The 25,261-nt window shown below is 39.6% G+C and overlaps 2 protein-coding genes across 8 annotated transcripts in view; one reads left to right on the top strand and one right to left on the bottom strand.

The window, feature by feature from the left end:
* The window catches only part of LOC144074626 (uncharacterized), a 282,179-nt gene that overhangs the window by 103,705 nt on the left and 153,213 nt on the right, over positions 1-25,261 (bottom strand). The gene's annotated exons all lie outside the window — the stretch shown is intronic.
* ghra (growth hormone receptor a) lies at positions 565-24,280 on the top strand. 7 transcript variants are annotated; one of them, XM_077600858.1, is made up of 10 exons: positions 571-815; positions 3,161-3,313; positions 9,408-9,529; positions 17,003-17,323; positions 18,102-18,280; positions 19,194-19,353; positions 19,447-19,537; positions 19,614-19,683; positions 19,999-20,228; positions 20,606-24,280. In XM_077600858.1, the coding sequence occupies exons 3-10, from the start codon at positions 9,415-9,417 to the stop codon at positions 21,288-21,290; spliced, it is 1,851 nt and encodes a 616-aa protein (XP_077456984.1). In that variant the 5' UTR covers positions 571-815; positions 3,161-3,313; positions 9,408-9,414; the 3' UTR covers positions 21,291-24,280. The 7 variants fall into 7 exon arrangements, with proteins under 7 accessions (XP_077456986.1, XP_077456984.1, XP_077456985.1 ...); XM_077600859.1 differs by having other exon boundaries at positions 9,411-9,529; XM_077600857.1 differs by having other exon boundaries at positions 3,161-3,305.

The following is a 25,261-nucleotide window of genomic DNA, read 5'->3' on the forward strand; positions in this document are numbered from 1 at the left end:
TTCTCATCTCATCTAATTTTCTGAACTGCTTTACCCTCATTAGGATCGCAGGGGGTGCTGGAGCCAATCCCAGCTTTCTCCGGGCCAGAAGCGGGGGACACCCTGAACCAGTGGCAAGCCGATCGCAGGGCACAAGGAGACAGACAACCATGCACACTCACAATCATACTTAGGGGCAATTTAAAGCCTACCTTACATTTTTTGGAATGTGGAAGGAAACCGGAGTACCCGGAGGAAACCCACGCAGGCCTGGGGAGAACATGCAAACTCCACACAGGTGGACGTGACCTGGATTTGAACCCAGGACCCCAGAGCTGTGAGGCCGACGCGCTAACCTTATCCTTATCCTAATTTGGAGCGTGTTTTTTTTCCAGATATGTATGAACGATGTGCGTGTGCGCGTCTCTTTAAGAGGCGGTTGCATTTCGGCGAGAATGGCCTCCGACTGTAGTTGGCTGTTGCTCTTGAGAAGGAGGTTGGACTTGTTTTTTGTGCATGCGTGTGTATGTGTGTTGGGAGAGGAGGAGGGGGGGCGTTCACCGTCTAGTGAGGCACACTGAGTGAGCAACGTGTACGACGAGTATGTGAGGACTTATAGCGTGTGTGCGTGGACTTTCCGATAGGAACTCGCGGCGGGATAGAAGGAAAAGAAATTTCCTGCCAGCCAACTAAGTAAGTGGAAGTCAAATAGAATACTTCAATCAAGTCAAGAAAACTTGAGGTGAATTGCCTTGGTGTAGATGAGCAAAGTAATCTGGTGGTGAAAAAAAGTCCGTCCGTCCTTTGCAGGATTCCAGAGTGACGCTTCTTGCGAAGTAAGCACTTTATCATTGTATTTCAATCGCGTCTTTTCTTTGTAAGTTTGGTCGTCATGTTCTTTCAAAAGCATAACCAGACAACCCTGCAAAAAGGATTTACGGATTCTTTTCTAAAACTGGACTTTTGCACGAGAAGTGCAGAAAATGTTTTTTTTTTACTTTTTATACCGGTACCTCTAGAGTTGAGTGATTGCAACTACTACTACAAAATTATAAACGAAATACAATACTAAACCAAGGTGTGGTTGAAATTATTGCCATAAATGAAGTGATGTTGCTTTTATGCAGCCTATTTTCAGATGACAAACCGTTTCTCTTTTACCCCGTGTGGCCCCAACACAAATGAGTTATATTTGTGGATTAAGTTATTCAAACTGAGGAGTGGCTGCCAAAATATGTTCCTGCTGTGTTTTTGTGGGGTTCCAAAATGTGGATCATTAGTACTAGACATGGGAATTGATGTCTAATTACCAGGGCCGGAATGGGGTCTTTTTCAGGCCAGGGGTCAGACGTTTAATCAGGCCACCCCTTCTTTGCTCCCACGGACACACCCACACACACAGTATTTGTTTTTGGCTACTTAAGTACATTTGCACACCAATATAAGCACATCGGTCCACTCAGCTGTGGAGTTGGTGACCCACCAATTTTGTTCATGTTCAAGCATATTGATGATCAGACACATCATTATTATTATTATTGGGGGGGGGGGGGGGGCATTTTGCCGCATCATCTTCCAGCAAGATGAACAACAAACAATTCATGCTCACACTCATACCTAGTGGCAATTTAGGGTGTTCAAATGATGAAAATGGTGAGAAACTTGACAAAATGTGGTTATTCAAGATGACACATAATTGACTCATTTCACTGTTTTATGTCAAATGAATATTAGGGTTTTAACTTTTCCTGGTAGGTCTATCACAGTACTAACAAGGAATCGTGGTCTTGTCTCCGGATCATTGTGATCTTGTCTCAGGAAAAAAAAGTGCAGCTGCTGCTTGAAATGTGGTTTTGGGTTGGCTGTATCTTGTGTTTAGGCACGCGCTTAGCAGGGCCACAAAAATGCTCTGTCCACTTCCTAGGTCCAGTGCGCTGTAAATGCACCTGTTTGGCTGTGTTTTCCAAGATTTTTTGAGCAGCCGCACAGTTTTTGCATTGAAAAAAATGCCAAGGCACACCACCAGCTGAAAATCTTCTAACAAAATCATTTATATTCACAATATAAACTCATTCTCATCAAAGTTTTATCACCAGACATCAAATAACCCCCACATTTGTTCCAAAATCAAAATTTTCACACCAACCTAATGTCTCCAAAAGTTGATGTCTGTGGACCAATCTTATTTCATGATTTTTTCCCTCCGAATATTACTTAAATTTTATGTGAAAAGCAATGTTGTGGTCACATAGACTTTACGCCGTTAAAACCAAACATCTTCTGGTTCCTGTAACATAAAAAACAAGAAAACGGCTTAAATCTCATAACATTACAACTTTTATTGCTCCAATATTACTTCAATCTTCTAAAATTACAATGTCATGTGTTTACTTTTATGTAATGGTACTCGAATGATGTTCGGATGGATGTAGCCATTGTGCAACTTGATTGAGCTTTGTACTATGTGCCAAAAGTAGCTACGGATATTAGTGATTGAACATAATGCTGTCTGTGTCTGTGCTGATGTGAGCAGTGCTTAGATTGCTTGGATTACAGAATGACACATTTCAATGATATTTTGACTTCCTGAAGGTTGGAATGTAGAAGAGCACTTGCATCAAACACAGACATTGTAAGTAAGTGTTTGTGAAATTGCAGACCGTGTTCACCAGTTACTGGAAAAATGTCAAGTATACCGGCAGGTGAATAATTGTAATTACACTTGTTTTTATTTTACATCATCAGGGTTTTATTCAAAACTAAATTGTCATGTGATCAGCTGCAGCCAGTAATGGCCAAGCGGGGCAGAGGCTCCACAAAACCCCTGAGACCGACTAGGGTTCAATTGAACCCAGGTTAAGAACCACTGAACTAGAGGGAGACCACAGTATTTAACAACAAATATTTTAAAGAGACAGTTCTTCTTTAACGAATAGTGACCATTTTTTAGTCGTCCAGTTGTTTATTGTGTTCCACTTCTATTTTCTCCATTCTCTCTGACAACACTTAGTCGAAGACCCGTTCTAGTATTTTCTTTATTATTCCATTTTTATAATTTCGAAATATATTTTTTGTTTTTCTTGGTTATCGTTAAAATCAAGTTGACTTTTCAAGCCTGCAGCATGCAGACTTGATGTCAGGTTGCTCTTGTTCTGATACGCACACTTGATTTTGCACACAGAGAGACACTCAAGGGTGCTGTGCAGATGTGTATGCTGATCTCGTTCCAGCCGTGGCCGCCCTCATGCCAGTGAGCTGACTCTGACTTTTCCACTCTCTCTTTCGAAACGGGAGAAGGAGACATCTGAGCTGTCTGATATTCGAATGTGAGCAGGTTAATAAAGCTCATCCTCTCTTGAAATCTCTGTTCGACACATTTAAAAACACACATGATCTGTGCGGGGTTGTATATCAAGACGCAGGAGAAGAGCAAGGAAAAGCTGCAGGCTCTTTCAGGCTCCTCCTCCTTCTTGAGCCTGCAACAAGCAGGCTCATGTTTACTGTCTGTGGTGTCTGCATTTACCGGGTTCTTATATAGTTTACATGCGCATAGGGTCAGTGAGTCATTCATGAAAGGAGGGGTTGGACTCTCTGTATTCATAAGGAAGAATCCTTTAGATCAGGGGTCTCAAACTTGCGGCCCGCGGGCCAACTGCGGCCCTCGGGACGATAATTTGCGGCCCCCGTCTTAATATGAAAGATCGATTTTTTTTTTTTTAATTTTTTTTTTTTTTTTTTTTTTACCCCTTTCCCCATGATGGCGCCGTTTAAGTGGCAGCCAGTGGCAGTAGCTCTGTCCACTCATGTTTTTCTTGTTTTACAGCATGTTTTACATGAAAAATTAGAGGGAACATTGACATGCACCTGCTTGTGGCAGGTGTGATACTGGTGTGCCGATAGCGAGCAATGATGATGTCGTGACCGGATGATTCGCCTAAAGACGTTTCGCCGACGGACGTTTGACAGACGGACAGGTCGTACTAGTATTTGTTAGTTTAATGATTAAATACAAATACTAGTATTTGTATTTAATCATTAAACGCTGTTTTCAGCTGGATTTGACCGAATTTGAGAGCATTTTGAGCCGTTTGGCGAATGGACGTCTATAGACGTTTTTTTGCCTCCATCGCGATATCATCCAGTATTTGTATTTAATCATTAAATGCTGTTTTAGGATGGATTTGACCCGATTGCTGTCATTTTACGGCTCGGTTCTGCTACATCTGCCTGCCCAAGAGTGCTTATTCCCGGACTGCCATTGATGGTAGACGAACATTGATTTTTACTATAATTTGGACAACACCGGCGGCGGGCCGGATTAAAAATCCTAACGGGCCGTATATGGCCCGCGGGCCGAGGTTGAAAAACTTGTACACACACGATCCGGCGGGGCGAGCGTTCGAATCCCGTTTCAGCGAAACCTCCGTTCGGCCGAATGAACGTTCGGTGGAACGTCCATTCGGCGACCTGCCCGTCTGTCAAACGTCCGTCGGCGAAACGTCTTTAGGCGAATCATCCGAGTACCGATGATGTCGCTCACACTGGTACTCAGTGCGCTCAGGGAGGTTGTCTTTCTGCTCAGACCAACAAAAAATTAGAGGGAACTTTGGTTCGGAGCTGAATGAACCAATCACGGTGAGGTATACGGCTCTGGAGGGCGGGACATCGGCCGGGCTGTCCAGTGCCTCGCTCACTCACTCATTCATTCCTCCAATCAGCTGGGCGGAGGAGAAGCCGTGAGGCCGATCACTCCGCTCGGCGCGCACACTCCTCCGCTGCTCTCAGCATAGAACTGAATGAGGCGCTATGATCCGTGATCCAGCCTGTGTCAGTGTCTGTAGCCATCTCCGCGATTGAAACGGAGAGCGAAAGTGCACATGCGCCACAAACCCGCGCGACTGAATGTGAAAGATCAACCCGAGACTCATTCCAAGTGGAAAAACATATTACAGAGCCCCAGAGAGGTCTCTTTCAAAGCCTGCCGTGAAGAGAAACGTCGGTGATGAGCACAGACAGTTTCAAGAAAAGTGGGGAGTGCAATATTTCTTTGTTGAACACAGGGGCACCCCGACGTGTCTCATTTACACTGAAAAAGTTGCGGTGCACAAGGAATACAATTTGAAACGTAATTGTACTACGAGACATGCTGAGGAGTACGAAAAATACCAGGGAGATGAGAGAGCCAACCAGGTTGCCAGTCTTAAAACACGTCTTCTGAGGCAACAGGATCTCTTCAAGAAGGCTACCAAAGACAGTAATGCAGCAGTCAAAGCTAGCTACGCCGTTTGTGAGTTGATTGATCCTGTGCTAAGTGATCCCAAATGGCTCATGGACTTGGCTTTTCTTGTTGATATCACACATGAGCTTAATGTACTGAACAAGAAGCTACAAGGCCAGGGGCAACTTGTCAGTGCTGCCTATGACAACGTGAGAGCATTCTGCACTAAACTTGTGTTATGGAAAGCCCAGCTCTCTCAGACAAACCTTTGCCATTTCCCAGCATGCAAGGCTCTCGTGGATGCAGGCACACCATTCAGTGGTGAGAAGTATGTTGAGGCCATTTCGAAGCTACAGGAGGAATTTGATCACAGATTTGCAGACTTCAAGACACACAAAGCCACATTTCAAATTTTTGCGGACCCCTTCTCCTTTGATGTGCAAGATGCCCCTCCTGAGCTTCAAATGGAGCTCATTGACCTGCAGTGCAACTCTGCACTCAAAGCCAAGTTCAGGGAGGTGAGTGGAGAAGCAGACAAGCTTGGGCAATTTTTGAGAGAGTTGACCCCCAGCGTCCCTGAACTTTCCCAAAGGTTCAAGCGGACCATGTGCCTTTTTGGGAGCACATACTTGTGTGAGAAGCTCTTCTCCACCTTGAACTTCAATAAGTCCAAGTACAGGTCCAGACTTACTGATGAGCATCTTCAAGCTCTACTGAGGGTCTCCACTGCTTCCTCCCTCAAGCCAAATGTGACTGTGTGAGAAGAAGCGCTGCCAGGTCTCTAGCAGCAAGGAGTAGGCAAGAGAAGCCGTGTTCAGAATATTTCATGTTCAATGTTCCATTCAAGTTCAGAAAGTTAAAGGTTAAAGAGCTGTTAATAGACATTTGAAACGGAATAAAAATAATTCATTTTCTCTACTTAGCCAGCCAGTGTATATCTACTGTATGCTCATTAGTATTATTTGGTTTTGTATTACTGATTGATTTATTTTTTATTCATCTCTAAGTTAATTTATTTAATTCATTATTTTTTGTTAAAAAATAAAGATATTTGATAACGTTGGAATGTTTTATCAGTGCTTTTCTTGTGGAAATCCTGATGCGGCCCAGTCTCACCCAGACTCGGCCTCTAGCGGCCCCCAGGTAAATTGAGTTCGAGACCCCTGCTTTAGATGGATTTAAACACAGTCCTACTGTCATGATGGACTTTTCACACTAATCAAATATGTAATGTAATCTTTTTATAAGGTATTTAAAAAACAATTATAAACACTGACAAAGATCCATAAATAATAAATTGTGTGTGTGTGTGTGTGGGGGGGGGGCTGAAATGGAAAACCCTTATTGGTTTTGGGGAAGAATATATTAATGAATAGTCACGTAGTACACGCAAAAGCCTCGCCTTGCAATTAATTAGTTGCACAATTACAGTGTTTCATCATTATGATGTTCATGTCCATTTGCATTAAGGATATAAATTTACCAATGCATTGGTAAATGTATTTACAGTGATCCTCTAGCACAGTGTTTACCAACCACATGAGCGATGGTCAGGGGTGCCGCAAGAAATTACAATTTCCAATACGTGTTTTGCTTTGAGATAGTATCCCTGTGCTTTCATGAAAACAAAACCATACACTATATGGACATTTTCATTCTTTGTTTTTATTTGATGTCCCTTTGGGGTGACTCTTGAAACAAACATTTCTTGTACCCCAATTTGAAACCTGTCCACTCTACGTTTTTTGGGGTGGGAGCTCAAACTTTTCTCTGAACAAATATAAAACCTGTACCGCTATTCAGATAGCAATGTAAGGTTAAACACAGCTGTGTGTGTGGTCAAAATAGACTAGGAATAATCTGTGATTATTTATTTTTTGGGACGAAAGAGCAGAAAGTTAATGCATTAACTTTATATGTATACATAATAATTAAATGTATTTTTATTCTTATTGTGTATCTGCAAATAATGCAATGGTCGACCTATGAAGCACTTGGAATTGTTTGTCACTCATGTGGTATTGACGCAACACTCTGCATATCATTGCTAAACTTCACACTGCAATATTTTTTCTCCGCACACAGTACTGTTTCTTTGTAAGGACCTCTTCTAATTTGCTAACATTGCTCTTTTTGTGTGTGTCAATGTAAAATGATATGCCTTATTCTTACACAACCTTATATATTTTTACTGTACTCCATCTTACATCCCATTGGTTGCTGGATGACGGCTTTTGGGTTAGACGTGGTGTAAAGTTGACTGTGCCGTCCTTATCTTTACAGCAGTACTCCATGAGACCAATGCATACCTCTCTCTTTTCTAATTGGCTGTGTCACTTTTTTTCGAGGAGGGGGTTGGGGGCGTTCAGTGTTTGCCAGTGGTTAGGGGCTGTAAGCAAAGACACAAAACTACCAGTTTGTATGACTGCAAGCCTGGGGATTAGTTGACGCTGGCGTGCAGCTTCTTCTCTGCAGTTCTCACAGTGTCATATTTCAGTTTCCAAAAAACATTGAATTATTGAGCCTCAAATGCTTTTTTCTTATAACGAAACATACACTACTAATGGCTTTACTACTAAGTTTGCATAGTTTTGTTGATACATTATTGTAATTATGAGCAACATGGGCAATGTCAGAAAAGGATTAAAGTGAGGTCACCTCAAATTGTTGACTCAATTATATACACATATATATACATATATATATACATATATATATTAGTTTTACTTTGTTCATCAACTTAAAAGTGAGGAAGAGACAGACAAACCCTAAAAAGGTCTGAGACCTTTCAACTAATTTGGAAAATAGTTCTTAAATGGATCTTCTCTGTCAGGGCAGATGAGCACATGGCTGGACAACTTTCTGGCTTGAATTCTTGTATTGTATGACTTGGCCTTGTGTGGCCTCTGGAATTCTTACACCCCCCCTTACTGCTTCCAGTCTTTTTCCACACACACATTGAGTGATGTATTGCTTTTTTTCTAGCAATACTGCCTATTTTCTTGTTTTTATATGATTTGCCACAATTATATTTCTGAGATTTCCTTAGGGGCATAATATTTTCTTGCACTTCAATCTGCAGTGCTGATCTATGATAAATGGAGAAATTCAAATATGCAGTAGTAAAACCTCCTATGCATGTTTTACCTTTCTTTGACTCATCCAAACATATATATGTAATATACAATACAACTTATGCAGGGCTATATTTGCACTCAAACAGTCTTTTTCTACTTGACAAAGAGCCTGTGTTTGAGGTGCTCTAGGAAAGAGTTGAGAAAGTCGACACTCACAGCGTGTGCCTCATCGTTTTATTTTTTGGGGCCTCCCAAAAACAAGAGGGGGACATGGCTGAAAATAGCCATGGGTGTGTGCAGATTTTGGCCTATATTTGGACTTGACTGATGGAGCTTGCAGTCTACAAGCATATGCTTGTTACTTGGACCGGTTACTGTCTGTCTGTCAAAAGGAAATATCTGGTTCTCCGTTTGTACAATAAATAGCTCCTGCTATTACACATGCGTGAATATGTAATCAGCCTCGGAAAAATATTTGCAAGCTCTGTTATTTTGAACGGAATATGACAGTAAACTAAGAAATTATGGTGAATACAAAACACAAGAAGGACTTGTGAGCAGACATGTAGGCGATGGACCCTTGCATGTTGTTGATCGATTTTTTAACTTTTTTGACAGAAAAACAAGAACTTATACGTATGTACCAAATGCCTCATCGGTAAAGCCCAATCAAGTGATGAACATCAAGACTGGATTTCAACCAAATATATATACCCCTAAGCACATATACTTTACATCAGTGAGAAATGATGCCCTTTGCACAAGGCTAGTCTTTATATCAACGAAGACAGATGTCAGAATGAAAATTATCTGTGGAAGTGTTTGTGGCATCTACACTTCTGCCGGGCTGCACTAAAAATTTAATTCATGATAAATATACATATGCATGTAAAAAGTATGTTATATTATGACTTCATTCTCTGTACAATAAATATGTGGAAAGACTGCAAATAATGTTTTTTCTTTTCACCTTTGTCATTTGTTGCAAATAAAAGATTTAAAATGTTGCTGAACTGAAAACAGGCAAGTCCTTTAGTAACACAGTAGACAATGACATGTCATCTTGAAGTTAACTTGGTAATTAAAATGACTGTGGCCCTCACTCATTCACTTTTCTCTCTGTCACTATCCAGCAGCGCCATGGTGTCCTCGCCCTCCTCTAGCCTCCTGCTCTTACTCCTTATGTCCTCTTCAGCATGGCTGCTGTCTCCGGCTTCGGCCTTTGACTCTGACTGGCACCAAGTGACGCCATCAGGTAGAGGAACATGCCACTTTCTGGTGCTTTTTTAATTCTAATTGTCTGGACATGGCTAAAACTTGCATGTAGTAAGTTTTATCCAGGTTCAACTATAGTCTAGTTAATCTATCGTCTAGTTACAAGAGCCAATCCAAAGCCGAAGTCTCTTTAGGGACCTTTTTCAAAATGTGTATCCATAGTAATTTATTGTTTTTTATTAACAATATAAGTAATATTTTAATTTACATCATAATGGTATTCTAGTGAGACGGGCCTTCATTCTGACTTTGGCTAAAAAATAGTGTTCCATAACTTGTAAAGATCTGCTGGTGTGATGAACAAGCACATGCAGGTGGAACATAACCTCTCTGGTGGAGCTAATAAGTTTGCATCAGGTCCTAAGTAAACAGTCGGAATGTCAGACTGTCTGCACGTGACTTATCAAACATTAACATACTCGATTAAAGGCAACACTTTATCACGTCTTATGTCAGACGTGAGTTGCAGAATGCTGTGTTTGCGCAGATGCATGTGGAAAGGTTCACCGTTGAGCAAACGCAGCAATTTCCTGATCGATAAATAAAGGTGGGGGGTAAACACATGGACAGCTTGGGCCACTCTATCAAAGTCCAGTGACTGCTCAAATCAGGGACATTGGGAGTCCACCTCCCACTGTACAAGTAGAAATATCTAGGTGAAAGAATGATGGCAATCTAAGATTGCTGTGGGGGACTTCTAGAAATTGGGCATTGTTTTTGACTACTATGATGCAAGATGTTGCTTCATTGAACAGCAGAGTATGTGAATGTTTCTTTTGTACGCTTATAATAATTCCATGAATGTTTTGACAGTAGGAGTGGTTTTGAGTGCAATATTGCACGCACATCGACTGCACAATCAAAATTTGATCCAGGAAGTGTCTTAACACGCCAAAGTTTTATTTGATTTTTGGTTAACCTTGCATAAGCGACCAGCTGAATATACACCGTTGTTGAGAAAATACCGTATATGTTTGCTGTAAATGCATTTTGCCATTTTTGCATCTTTATTTAGAGACCCAGCAAATGATTATGGTTTGCTGGTTTATGTCTTGGGTGGAAGCACAAAAATAAGCATTTTAGCTTAAAAAAATACATACAAAAACAATCACGTGTCTTTTTCCGGTTCTTGAAAATCGATAGAATTGATGTCTACCTGGCCACTGATATTTGTTTAACTCTTTCTGTCTGTCTGGCTGTTGGACTCACAGCATAAGTACACAAATATAACCCGGACAATTTTCACAGAATTTGATGGAGTTGAGTAGCAGTAGCAATAAAAAAGGCAAAGCTGGTAATTTTAGTGGTTTGGCTGTTCTTTTATTTTTTGTTCCTTCTGTCTCACATGCTTCCATTTGAAAGTTAGAAGGGTTCAACACCACGACACACTCAGAAGCAAACAAATTTACAACTCGGTCCTCTCAAAAACGGCTGTTTTTGATTTTTGGATAGAACAGTGTAATATTAGAAAAAAGAAATGAAATCTAATGTCGCTGTTCACAATATCAATATTATTGCATTTTTTAACATTTCCCTAAATAAATCATATTTCTTTTATTATATCATGCATTAAATATATTTGTAATAAGTAGGCTACTTATAATTTGTACGCAACTTAGTATTACAATTTAGGCTAAATTATTACGTAACACAAACGTTTGAACTTATTAAATGTTACTACATACCTGCAAAAATAAAAAGTCGACACTCACAGCGTGTGCCTCATCGGCAAGGGAGAAAAATCATGAAAAAATAGGATCTGATGTAAAGTATGAGGACATTCCTAATTGAGATATTCTTTGAATTCAAAATAATTTGGGCCGATCTTGCAAAATAATGTAAATGACTGCAAATCCTGATAATCGTAATTGTCTATTTAGAGACCTTATATTTACACATAGACACATTTGCTTAACTTTTAGCATGCACATTCATTGCTTAACCTCACTTGACTTCTTTATTGTTTTGGGAATGAAAATCTGAGATTTACTAAGAATAAGGAGACACGAGGAGCACACATTTGAAACAGCTGGTTCAATGCAGGTTTTTCTGGGTTGGGCGTTGCACTCTAGAGGTATGAATTTATGCTTAGGAGTGTTCTTACTTGGGACACACCAGCATCGAAAAACTATTCAAAGACCCGTGTAAGTGTGTATGGATTTATTAATTAATCAAGAATGAGGATTTATCAATGTTTTCAGTTTCCAGGTTCTACAAAACATCAGTCAAACCTGTCTAACCTGTCTTATCCTTACAGGCACACTGGTTTAAAATAAAATCTTTTACTCTTATTTCCATGAAGGACTAGAGAAGCCAGTGGTACTGCTAATGTCATATATGGTGAAATATAGCTGAGCCATCTGGACTGATATTGTGCTGAGTTTTTAAAGGAATGTTCTGATGGTGTACTGCTTTTTCAAACCTTTCATGGTCAGTACTGCCAAGATGAAATAGTCCAGCCTACTGAATATGATATGGTCAACAAATTTCGGTAATTCATTTTTAGATAACAATGAGAATATGAGGGCAGCCCGGTGGAGCGAGTGGTTAGTGTGTCGGCCTCACAGCTCTGGGGTCCTGGGTTGAAATCCAGGTCACGTCCAACGGTATAGAGTTTTCATGTTCTCCCGGGGCCTGCGTGGGTTTCCTCTGGGTACTCCGGTTTCCTCCCACATTCCAAAAAATGTAAGGTAGGCTGATTGGACACTCTAAATTGCCCTTTGGTATGAGTGTGAGTGTGCATGGTTGTCTGTCTCCTTGTGCCCTGCGATCGGCTTGTATTGAGGAAGGCAAATCCAAAAAATGTTGCGTTGAAGACATTTTGAAAAACAAAATAGAAGCTACCAATTTCCCTATCGCTCAGGGGTGTCCAAACTGTTCCACAAAAGGCTAAAGTGGGCACAGATTTTTGTTCCAATTTATCCAGCACTAACAGTTTCAACAATTTGGCTTCTTCTGAAACATGCAGCACTCGACTGCAATCAACTGATTATACTATTAAGACACCAGATTGGCAGAAGCAGACTTCAACTATTTAAAAAAAGGAATGCTAAAAGATATTTGTGCCTACTAACAACATAATGGGTACATCAACTTGAAAACTTTTAGTTATGACATTATTAGATTTATTGTTTGATTTAAAATGTTTTTAATGTTACAATACAAAAGTTTTGGTACCACCTAATTTAAAATAATGGCTATTTAATGTTATCAGAGAACACCACACCATCTATTCCGTTCACTAACAATTTATGATTCGACTAAATTGAGGTAAATGTCAAAATGTCACTGCTCTAGAGAACCCTTGTGAGGATAAGCGATTCGGAAAATGAATGATATATATTTATTATGGGATTTTGTGGGTATGTGATGTGAAACATTTCAAAAACTGCAAAAGGAAACAAAAACCTTCTCAGTTTTACTAGGTTATTATAAGCATTATTTTAAGTATTTGTGCTTCGGTCCAGAAGCAAGAGGACATTTGGAGATAGATTGTTTTTTTCTGAATTTCCGGCAATTAGTGTTTTTGTTGTTGTTGTTTCATACCCACCCTGTTTTTGTCAGACCTAACTATTGATGCTGTTGCATGACAGTGTTCCACACTACAAAGGTGGTAACCAGCAGCAACCACAGAGTCTCTCTCGCTACTCAGCTTTTATACACATTTATACAGAAACAAGCTCCATGAAGACACCAATTACGAGGTAAAATAAAATAAAAAAATTCATGGCGGTGCAAAAGTTGGAAATTAGCTAATAAAACAGTATTGTAAGAGATAATGTTGAAAAGGTTTAACAGAAATGGGCTGGCATATGCCATGCCACCTCCATGTAGAATATATATAATTTATTCATTCATTCATTTTCTGAACCGCTTTATTCTCACCATGGTCACGGGGGGTGCTGGAGCCATCCCAGCTGACTTCGGGCCAGAGGCGTGATACACCCTGAATCGGTGGCCAGCCAATCGCAGGGCACGAAGAGACGGACAACCATTCACAGTCACACTCATACCAAGGAGCAATTTAGAGTGTCCAATCCGCCTACCATGAATGTTTTTGGAATGTGGGTGGAAACCGAAGGACGTGGAGAAAACCCACGCAGGTGGACCAACCTAGATCGAACCCAGATATATATAATTTGAACATAGTAATTTACGTATTTTGTATTTAACACTTCAGGTGAGTGATCCTTTCTAAGGGGTTCCATCACACGAGTAAATAGCTGAAGTCGAAGCTACAAAGTTGATTCGAGGTGGCGGCCGCTCATGGGACAAGCTGAAAGTGTAGTAGAATTGAGCATTACATGCAGGTAATAGAAGAGAACACCACAATAGTCACTCATTTGAACACTTGTTACACACACATTAAATACATGCAGATTGAAAGAGAATACTTCCTCTGAAGCATTATCTTTATTGTGGGTGGAGCCTGATACATGTTTGAAATTAAATTCTAATCACGGATAAAAACTGTGCTGCTGGACCTTATTTTACCTTCAACATCATAAAGGGTAATCAACTAATTGCCCTGTGAATCATCACTTGTGACACACAAACAGCTATGTGGCCAAACCTGACTGTCTACAGTGTGCAACAACCGACTAAATAAGTGGCCCACCAAATCCTCAATTTCAGTTCATTGCACTTAGACCCGGATTCAGCCCCCCCTTGTTCATGTTGGGAGCATTTTTGGGCAGACCCCCGCAAGGCATTTGACAGTGCATTATTCTCAGTGCGACAATAGCACGTCTTGAGGGGCTTTTTTAAAAGTCTTAGCTCAGATGCTTTTTGGAAGTTATGTATATGACCAGTTTACATTGAATTGTTTTTATCTTGGAAGGCCTCTTTAGCACCCTGTGAGGGCCTTACATCAATAAATGTAAGTCGCTCCTTGTAATTCATACTTGTTACAACAATCCTCCAGTCTATTCAGTTCCAAAAGGTCTCTCAAACTTCCTAGAATAAACTTGAGGGGCAGTTTTTCATTAGACTTTGCTCTACTAATAAACTTGTGTTACCCAACTTTGTGCTCCTAAGACAAAATATATTTGATATTTTGCTTTGTGCTGCTTTAAATAGAACACTGTCACTTTACATTGACAGAATGCATGCAAACAAGTGACATAGTATAAATATCATGGCTCAATTATATGGTGGTATACTTCATCCAAGTTTTTTTCACGTGTCTTTAACGTCATGTTTGACTTGATTGTGCAAAATGAGCTGGAAGAACATTAACTGTGCTGTTGCACTCACCAGCACGGATCATTTCACAATATTGCCACTGCTTCGCCCCATATGTAGCAGGGGGAGTGCCTCACTTAGGTCTTTAAAGTATGGCCCTTAATGGAGAAAAGGCAAAGTTTATTTAAAAAAATTGTTTCTTGGCTCCAGTACTGAATGGTGTAAGACGTAAATAACCTAGATTTACAAATTGATAAACGCGTACTCTGGGACTTGGTTTCTTTAACACAATGGAAAGTAGTGTAATTTTGATTTCTACTTTCTTTTTAGATTTGACTAGGGATTTTTTCAAGACAGAACTCCCTCTGGTTTCATACTATTTCCTTTGAGGCAGTTGTTCTTTGTAGGGTTATTACAATACAGCAATCTGGATCGAATGGTTAAGCAACGATCCAATTAAATTGATTTTTTTGAGACGTAAAACATCTATAAACATTTTCATCTTCTATATTCAGTTTTTTAAATAATGGTTTTCATTAAAATGTTTGATATGTCACATTCACAAAGATTCAAGAATGTCAAAGTCGTTTGCAATTTGTATTGCTTTAGGCAAAAGGCAATTTGTTATCGTTAAAATTTCATCCTCACAATATAAAATTGGTGAATTACACCACAATGCCTTTCTTTGTCTCATGCCATCTGGCTTCTCTTGAATATAATTGTTATTTTAAAAGTGGCAATTGCCATTAAGTAAATACCGGTAACTTCGTTCTCCATCGTTTTCATTTGTTAGCCTTTCCTCATCTTATCTAATTTTCTAGACCGCTTTATCCTCATTAGGGTTGCGGGGGGTGCTGGGGCCAACCCCAGCTGTCTCCGGGCCAGAGGCGGGGACACCCTGAATCGGTGGCCAGCCGATCGCAGGGCACAAGGAGACGGACAACCATAAACACTCAAACTTATACCTAGGGGCAATTTATAGTGTCCAATCAGCCAACCATGCATGTTTTTGGAATGTGGGTGGAAACCGGAGTGCCTTTCCTATTGTTACTGATAAATAAAATCCAACCAACTAACGTGAACAAGTCCCTTTTTGTTTAAAAAATAAATATCTTTACCAAACCCTTGTCAGAACAAGTTTGACAAGCTTGAAATGTGCTGAATGTTACCACCCTCCCCTCAGGGTAAGATGTTTAAACTCAAACTAATGTATAGTTTAACCATGTGGATTTATGAAAAGGTTTGTATGGGGAAAAAATGTAAGGCATTGGTTGAGTTTTAAAAGAGATCAAAATTATCCCTTATTCATGTACATATCAAAATTGTGAACCTCAGAGTGGCAATTCTGTCTCATTTTGTTAGACGATAGTATCCTGAAACACGTTCAAGCGGAGTTAAAACCAAATATTTACATTTGATAACACGCAGACGCGGGCTGAGATGTCGACAATGATCTGTGAGCTTACAAAAAAAACTTAAGTGTTAAGCGAACACAGGGAGAAAACATCTTGCAGATTGAGGGCAAGAAAGGAGACAGAGAGAGAGAATTTCAAACCAGCCAAACAGGTTTGATGTAAAAGCAGTCAAAGTGGTCTGCCTATGTCCGTAACGAAATGGAGATGACGGAGAAGGGTGCTGGGTGTAGCGGTCAGGAATGCGATTTATGAGATTAAGCAGGCATCGGACTGAATATGAGCAGAAGTGTGGAAAAATAAGGATGGATTAATGGATGGAAGAGGTGTGAATCCTTCACTCAAATAATGATTCATTTCTCGATTCACAGTCTAAGGTCCCTTCAGGGACAAACGATAAAGATAGTAAACAATTAAAACTAGTCTGATTTAGTTCAATACAAAACAACAATTTTATTCCAAATACTCTCAAATACTTTTCAAAATCTAACCATATTTTAAAAAATATATATTTTGTGTCCGAAGACAATACTGGTCAGGCTGACTGAACCTACTACAATCAAAGAAGATAAACGCTTTTGCAACACAATAATTAACATTATGAAAAATGATGAGTGGTTTCATTTATGAACTGTCCAATTATCTCCACATTCATTTCAAGCCAGTCATTTTTGTTTTTTAGTACTGCTACCTGAAGCAGTTTGTGGTAATCATCCATGGACCGCAGAGTCAGGTTTTGACTACTAATTATCTTCAGTTAGCCGAGTTCCTCAGTTCCAGTCGCAATGGGGCCAGTAACAAAAAAGCACTGTAATATACGTAAATAGTATGTGATTGCCTTTCCCTCTGCGTCGTAGGTCCTGTTGAACCTCACTTCACTAAGTGTATATCCCGGGACCAGACAACATTCAGCTGCTGGTGGAGTCCTGGCAGCTTCCATAACTTGTCAGATCCCGGAATGCTGAAAGTTTATTACCAGAAGCATTTGTTTATTCCTCCTTCAAGCTCTCCCACCAAAACTGAATGGAAAGAGTGTCCACAGTATTTTTACTCAAGGAGGGAGTGTTTCTTTGATAGAAACGAAACTGTCATCTGGACCCCCTACTGCTTGCAACTGCTTAGTCGAGATAACATCACCTATTTCAACACAGACGACTGCTTCACCGTGGAAAATATTGGTTTGTAGCATTCATATCGATTTTTCTAACTATGACCTCCTCTTAGGTCTGCCGTAACCAGTGAGTATCCTAAACTGATATACTTGACTATTCATTCATTCATTTTCCGTACCACTTATCTTCATTTGGGTGCTGGAGCCTATCCAAGCCAACTAATGGCAACAGGCGAGGGACACCCTGAGTTGGTGGCCAGGAAATCGCAGTATACATGACTAAATAAATCATAACCTGTTTATGAGCAATGCTTAAGTACTCACTCTATTTTCCTAAATAGCATCCAGTGTTGATTTAGTAATGGGAAGTATGAAAGAAAAATCTGAAATGCATTTATTTATCTGTCCAAAAGTATCTTAACAGGTGTGGCATACTTCAACAGAAAATTTGGACTTAATGTTAATGGAATATGTAACTACCTCATACAGCACCTTCTTTCATTTGTTTTCCACTTTAAAAAATGCAGCACCAAACAAAATGTCAAATAGAGCAAATATGCTGAAATATTGATCATCTTGTCTCAATTTATTCACAAATGGGCCTTCTGTGGGCCTGTACGCAGAAACCCACAAAGCTATTATTTTGAAATCATAAACAGTATCATTATAACCCAAAATATATTACTATTTTGTAATTAAAATAAAATAATTTCCATGTAGATTCTGGCATGTGCAATACGTGCGGCTTGACATGTTGGCATTCCTTTTCACATGTTTGTTTTGATGAGCAAATAAATGAAAAATATTTAAAAATAGTGCATATATTTTGTTGTTGTTTTGGGCAGTACGTCCTGACCCCCCGGTTTCTCTCAATTGGACCTGCCTGAATGTGAGTCCTTCGGGGCTCAATTTCGACGTCATGGTGATGTGGGAGCCGCCCCCCTCTGCAGACGTGTCAATGGGTTGGATGAACATTGTCTATGAGGTCCAATACAGAGAGAGGAACAGCTCCAACTGGGAGGCAGTGAGTCATCTCTATCTGTTTTGAATTCCCTGACACATCTCTAAAACGCTAAAACATTTATAAAGCTAGTAAACAACCTCAATGTTTTTGTGCTGCACCGTGGAAGTTGATGTGGAAGATCAAATCAGGACACAATTTGATGTTTCCTTCCCCTAAAGCCCTGTCTTTTGTTGTCCTGGAAGTTTGAGCAGGGCCTCCTGGGAAAGCATAGAATTACTTGAGGAAGTCAAGGGAGGGAGCACTTGGTTTTAGGTCATGGGACCTAGTGAGGACTCAATGGTATTTTTGCCTTGTTTGCTTATCTTCGCATGGAAATCTTTATCCAGGTGTACATACCTGATGTATACCTTTCAAAATGTAAACACTATACATCTAGTGAGATCAATAAAAGGCATCCATGAAAACCTAAGTGAAAAGCATCTTCCACTCTAACATGATTTGTTGTCTCTTCAATGGGACTGCACCTAAGCCATAAATCATGCCCAGCCTCTTAAACTAAATAAACTCAGAGCAGAATGTCTTTTCATAACATTACTCTTGAAAATTTTCCCTGCCCCTTTAAACTTTCTTCACCAGTCCCCAACTTAACCCTGTGCAATTTGAAACCCTTGAACGTTTGAAGACTTTAGTGTCATGTATACTCATTTAATTTTTGTTAGGTAATAGACCCAGGTTTTAGATTACACATACCTTATGCTCACATGATCATTGCTTATCTTAATTGGTATTTTGTTAGCTATTGTTCTCCCCTGATTGAACCACTTCTGTAATGAATTAATTTCTTAAGTGGTTTGCTGCCACCAGTTGGATCCGGTTTTGCCTATCACTCATGACATTGTCTTTGTGTTTGATTACATTGTGCAATATAACCTATTTTTCTGAATCTCTGTCACATCTGTGCATTTTTCTTTAGCTGGAGGTTCAGCTGGAGCCCCAGACCCAACAGACAATCTATGGTCTCGATTTAGATAAAGAGTATGAGGTGCACATTCGCTGCAGGATGAAAGCCTTCACCAAGTTTGGAGACTTCAGTGAATCCATCTTCATTCAGGTGTCGGAGATTCCCGCTAAAGGTAGCATGTGGCACAATTTTTGTTTGCTTTTGTAGTATTGTTTTCTTTTGTGCTTTTTAAACTAATGTAAACATGTTTTTCCATTTGTTTTAGATTCATTTTCCCTGCTGACATTGGTTATTGTTTTGGCAATTGTGGCTGCCGCTATTCTCATTATGTGGATTGTTGTTTCACAGCAGCAGAGGTACTATTTCAGATATACATATAGGCATTCACACATACATAAAATACCTTGTCGGTAATAAAATCATTCATTGCAGATTAATGGTTATTCTGTTGCCACCGGTTCCAGCACCGAAAATTAAAGGCGTGGATCCAGAGCTGCTAAAGGTATAGTTTTTGTGGGTGCTTTTTTGTTTGTTGTCTGTGTGTTTTTTTTTTAAATTATTATTGTAGTGTTCAAGGACTGAACCAACAATAACTTGAATTCATTTATGTTCAATATTAATTATTATTCGTTGATGGGTCAAAAATGATCAACCTATTGAGAACCTCTGCTCTAGAACATTAATGATAAACACTTAAAATTATAAATAACTTAGAATTGTTATAAACCTTGTGGAAGATTTATACATCCTACATCTCATACACTGGATCTCATTAAATTGTAATTTAATGTGATGTTATCATTTTGCTTCCACCCAGAAAGGGAAGCTGGATGAGCTGAACTTCATCCTTGGCAATGGAGATTTGATTGGTGGCCCCATGTATTCACCGGATTTTTACCAAGATGAGCCATGGGTAGAATTTATAGAGGTGGATGTGAAGGATTCGGACACTGGAGAAAAAGAAGATCTCCAGGCCTTAGACACCGAGAGGCTCCTGAGTGGCTCTCAGCCTGCCAGACACCGAGCGGGGTGCTCCAACTTCCCCAGGTACATTTTTTTTATATCTGAGGTGAAACATCGGAAAAAGTTGTACAATTTTGTTAAAACAGGCATATAAAGCAATAGTTATTGAACGTGTTACCACTCAAAACTATTTAGTTCCCAAGTACTACCATAATGAACACCTTTAAAATTTTGTAGCACACCATGTACTATTATTGTTCATCAAAAACAAAGCAGGGATTATTTCATTAGCTAAATGCAGAAATGACAGAGGTGATCATTTCCCAAAAAAGGAAAGGTCAAAGATCAACGGTGTACTTGAATCAATGTCATTGGCAGCTACAAATCTATGTATCTCTGCGCTGCATACGTTTTTACAGCATTCTTGTCAACACACATCTCTATGATTTTGTCCCAATCAGCTTTCCCGACTGCGAACGTGCTCACAACCTGAACGGTCCCAATGAAGACGCCGGCGCCACACTCACTTGCATGCTGCCGGGCCAAGCTAATGACAGATTATCTTCCCACTCCATTAACTCAGAGCGAGGCGAGAGGCTTCCCGTGTCCTCTCAAAGCAGTGCTCCTCAAACTTGGGTCAACACGGATTTCTATGCCCAGGTCAGCAACGTCATGCCCTTCGGGAGTGTGGTGCTGTCCCCTGGACAGCAGCCTCGAACCCAAGATTGTGCCCCCGCCTCAAATGATGATGTTAAGGAGGCCAAAAAATATAGTAAAGAGAATAATAAGCAGAAGGATCCTCAGTTACAGCTCCAGATGTTGGAACCAGACACGGGCAGCCGGACTCAGCAAATGATCCCCCCATCTTACTGTTTTGTACCCCCTGAGTGCTACCAGCCCAACGAGCCCCAGGCGGCACCGGAAGCCTTCCAGTCGCCGTACGTTTCCCCCGACTCCCCCCAGACGCAATGTTTTAGCCCCGTGGCGGACTACACAGTGTTGCAGGACAGTCAGCGCGGTGTTCTCCTTGACCCGCCATCTCTCCAGTCTGCGTCGTCATGTCTATCACAGCACCCCCTCAAAGTTGTTCCCTCTGTGCCCACTGGGTATGTTACACCTGACCTGCAGGGTGTGCTCTCGCCATGAACGTGACACGTTTGGACGAGCATGTCAGATGATACTTAATGACACGCAGCAAGTCGGGAGGGGAATCGAACATGTGCTTTCTGTCTTGCATCTGCGCCATCAGATTATATTCTATGTGCTTCTAGTTCTGTTTCCTTGCAAAGATCAGAGGAGCGATATTTTATAAGCAGTGAGGAATAGTTTGCCAGTAATTCTCCAAGTCTTAATCTTGCGGAAAAAAGAAGCAGTCGCCCTGCTTCCAGACGGCCAAGGAAGAAGCAGTCACCGTTATTTATAGTACCATTACAATAAAAAAATACTCTTACAAGAGATTTAGAACTATCATTAATCTGTTCAATCTGAGCAAGAAGCTGTGTTTTTTCCCACGCAAAATTTTGTTTTTAATAGTCCATTGTTTCTTAGCCAAAGTTTAATCTCAAGAATTTTTTTGGTTTTGGAATTTGTAATTTTTTTTAGCTGAAGTCCTACTCTGCATATACAGTATAAATGATAATCTCCAGTGAACATTATTTGCAGATAAAGGATTTTCGTCCAGCCATCCAATTATTGTGGTGCTTGTCTCAGCTGACTATGGGCAAGAAGTATCATTGTCTGGTCACTAACCAGTGGCAAATGAAATATACCCAAAGAGATCACTTTCATTTTAAAATTTGGCTAGGGCATGAAAATCAAGTATGAGTATATGATACAAATTAAAATAGATATTTTTTATCATAGTGATAGACTTGCCTCGTGTTACCTAGTGGAAGGCTGATGTGGGTCAATCAATGGCCCAAAGGATATTGCCAATATTGACCAAAGGGGAAAGCACAACACATTTTATGGACATTTATGGCAGGAAGGAGTTTTCCTCTTGATCCCAGCCTTATGTAGTTTCATTATACTTTCATGAATCTGTAAAGACGGATTAGTTACCATGCCGTCAGAACTGTAGCAACAATACATTGAAAGCTGCTGTTACTCAGAACCAACACCAGCTCATAGATGACAAACTGACAATATTGTTTTTATGTTTTTAAATACGGTATGTTCATGTGTAATTCAGGAATGACGATGGATGGAGTGGAACAAATGTGAAGGTATTTCATTAGATCTAAGTAACAGAAATCCAATGAATGATACGTTGTCCCTGATGTGGGAATGATTCCCTGATAATGAAGGAAGTTCCCAGAAAGAACCCATCTTTGCCTGAGCTTCTTTTCGCTGACTGTGAATGTTCGGAAACTGGAATACGTACAGTATATGCAATGCAATCTGTGACAACCAGTTAAGAGGTATTACCTTCAAAACCTGTGCAAGCATGTCAGTGTACAGTGTTATTTGTAGGGGTTTGTGGGTATGGGTGTGGGGTGTTTACCAGCTCACTCTATGTTCATTCTTAACATAATGCATATATTAATTGCAAACATTTTGCAGATGTTCTAGACACTTAAAATTGAGCACTTTCTACGTGTTGGTCAGGTAGCATGTTCTAATGGAAAAATTAGTAGGATTTCATACAAAATGTAGAGTTTACATTTCTTGCCTGTTTTTGAATGATACATTTTCCTGGACAATTATGAAATGGTGTTTCTGTTTATATTTTCTAAATAGTTTTCTACTTCAGTAATTTAATAGAGGTTCATTAACATTCATAAAGGCATTGCCGTATTGTTTTATTAGGCAGTGGAGTATGTCAAAGGGTTAACTTTTATTTTAAACACTAATGCTTAATTTTGAACTAAATTCTATATATGTATGTATATATATATATATATATATATATATATATATATATATATATATATATTATATATACATATATACATGTATACATGTATACATGTATGTATTATTAAGGATTTTCTTTCAAATGTAGTTTTTAATTGTTTATCAAGATAAAGTCAAATATTTTTAGTTTTATCATTTTATTTAGAATTTTAAACGTTTTTCCATTGAAACCATCTGCAGTATCATATATTTAAATACCATGTACATTTAAATGGATACTCAATGAGTTTCTTATTTTCGTTAATAGAAATATGGAGTATTTTTTTTATGAATAATCATCAGTTTTTGGAATTGTGCAATGTGATGTATGTATTTGATATTTTGGCTATAAAATGTATGTGTAAGTATGGTAGTAGAAAAACTAGCAAATTAACACTTTTTCAGCGCTACCTGAGCTGTGACATAACCGAACGGAACTGTGTAAGGGAATTCCAGGTGGGGTCTTGGAATGTAACACCTGACGCAACGTCTTTTGTCCAAGGAGAATTTTGCCTGTCACAATTATGTGAATGTGTCAAAACCGCGCTTTTGCTCAATTTTGTGTAAAAAGCTTTAGTGGGAAAAGCTCTTTGTGTATTTAGTATTTAGTTTCTATCGTTACACTGCAAACATTCTTGTGGTTCTACTGCTTTGCACTTATTATTGATTCCATATTTCTGTGTTGGAGAGGTTTGTTATTGTAGTTGAGCCTCCAGATCCAACGGGTGACGCGATCCTGGTTCAGTCTCAGCAATAAGTTCAGCAGTATCCTGATTTATGCTTTTTTGGGGCTCATGTCCATGCCTTGAAAATCATTGAATTGAATCGAAATGCCATAAATCAGTTTTTTGCTTCATGCAACAAACTTTAGTTATTTTACATAAATACAGTAATACAGAAAATACAAACTTTTTGAAACTTTTTTTTGCTGTAATATATTCTGCACGGTGGGAGTGGTTAGCACATCTGCCTTGCAGCCTTCAAGGGTCCCAACCTTCCTGTGTGGAGTTTGCATGTTCTTCCCGTGCCTGTGTGGCTTTTATCGGGGTGCTCTGTTGTCCTCCCACATAGATTACTTAAAACTGATGATGAAACCCCAAGACATCACTACAAAATTATTAGATTTTTTTTCACAAAGCATAATTCATATACTGTGTCTGTATACATTGTTATGCTATCTGTAGGTGTTTGCACTATTTGTGTTTAAATTACGTTTTATTAAACAGTTTTTAAATACTGCATATCAATTCTTATTATTTTAGCTTGTCTATAGTGTTTTTCATTGTGTTTGTATTAAGAGAGCAGTGTTTAGTAAGATACAGTTGAGTCATTTGGTTAAAAACATGGCAATAAAAAGCTCAAAACAAGCATACTTTGTTTCAGTTGTCAAGAGTGAATTGGTTTCCATCAAACTGCATACTCAGAGGACAGAAAAAACAATGAAAGGTTAACTCATACTTTGAGGGTGGCTGATGTACAGAATATTGCCTGCAATTGCGTGGAAGTTATTATGAGAATTTGCAATCTGTGTTGGTGGATGTTAGACAGGTTATTTTTACACTTGTGTGTGCAATTGTTCTAGAGTCTAGCGATATTTTGATGAAAGATGTCAATAACTTTTAAAATGTGAAGAGGTAGTACCTCAGAAGTTTGATTTTATACATCTCTAGCATTACCCTCTACCCACAAAACGTTTTTCATGCTTCCTGTGTGTGCGTAGTGTCTGTATTTGTGTACACAAATATGTTTTTAAAGTGCACAATGTTCTCTTTTTGCATTGTGTGTGTTTGAGTCTGGAATATAGGCTTGTTTGTGATCCCTATAGAGGTACACCGTGTGAATTCGGTCAGATGTTTTCTATGTTTCAGACTCGGGCCGGAACGGTGGTGAGGAAGCAGGAGGAGAAGGGCCACAGACCTCCGGAGAAAGCTTATTGGCCAATTAAGACAGACGCTGTGTACTGCTGCTCTGTATGGGGGCTGATTGAATCACACAGACTGCCATTCACCCGGACATTGAGGGTAATTAGCCATTAGTCACTCTCCCCCTGGTATTGGATCTTCAACCCTATTACGCCCACATCGTCAGGGCACCTTGGCCTAACTCATCACTTCTGCTTGCTTGTTGACCTTTTCTGGAATACAGTCTTTCAGGACATGCAGATAGATACATGGCACCAAGCTGAAAGTGATGTAATATGATTCTTGGCGGACAACATGTCA

Source organism: Stigmatopora argus, chromosome 5 (assembly GCF_051989625.1).
Source record: "Stigmatopora argus isolate UIUO_Sarg chromosome 5, RoL_Sarg_1.0, whole genome shotgun sequence".
NCBI lineage: Eukaryota > Metazoa > Chordata > Actinopteri > Syngnathiformes > Syngnathidae > Stigmatopora > Stigmatopora argus.

Coding starts and splice junctions, on each gene's coding strand:
- ghra (XM_077600860.1), top strand. CDS start 9,415: ATGGTGTCCTCGCCCTCCTCTAGCCTCCTGCTCTTACTCCTTATGTCC. Junction 9,530..17,002: donor GCACCAAGTGACGCCATCAG/GTAGAGGAACAT, acceptor TCTGCGTCGTAG/GTCCTGTTGAACCTCACTTC. Junction 19,538..19,613: donor GTTGTTTCACAGCAGCAGAG/GTACTATTTCAG, acceptor CATTCATTGCAG/ATTAATGGTTATTCTGTTGC.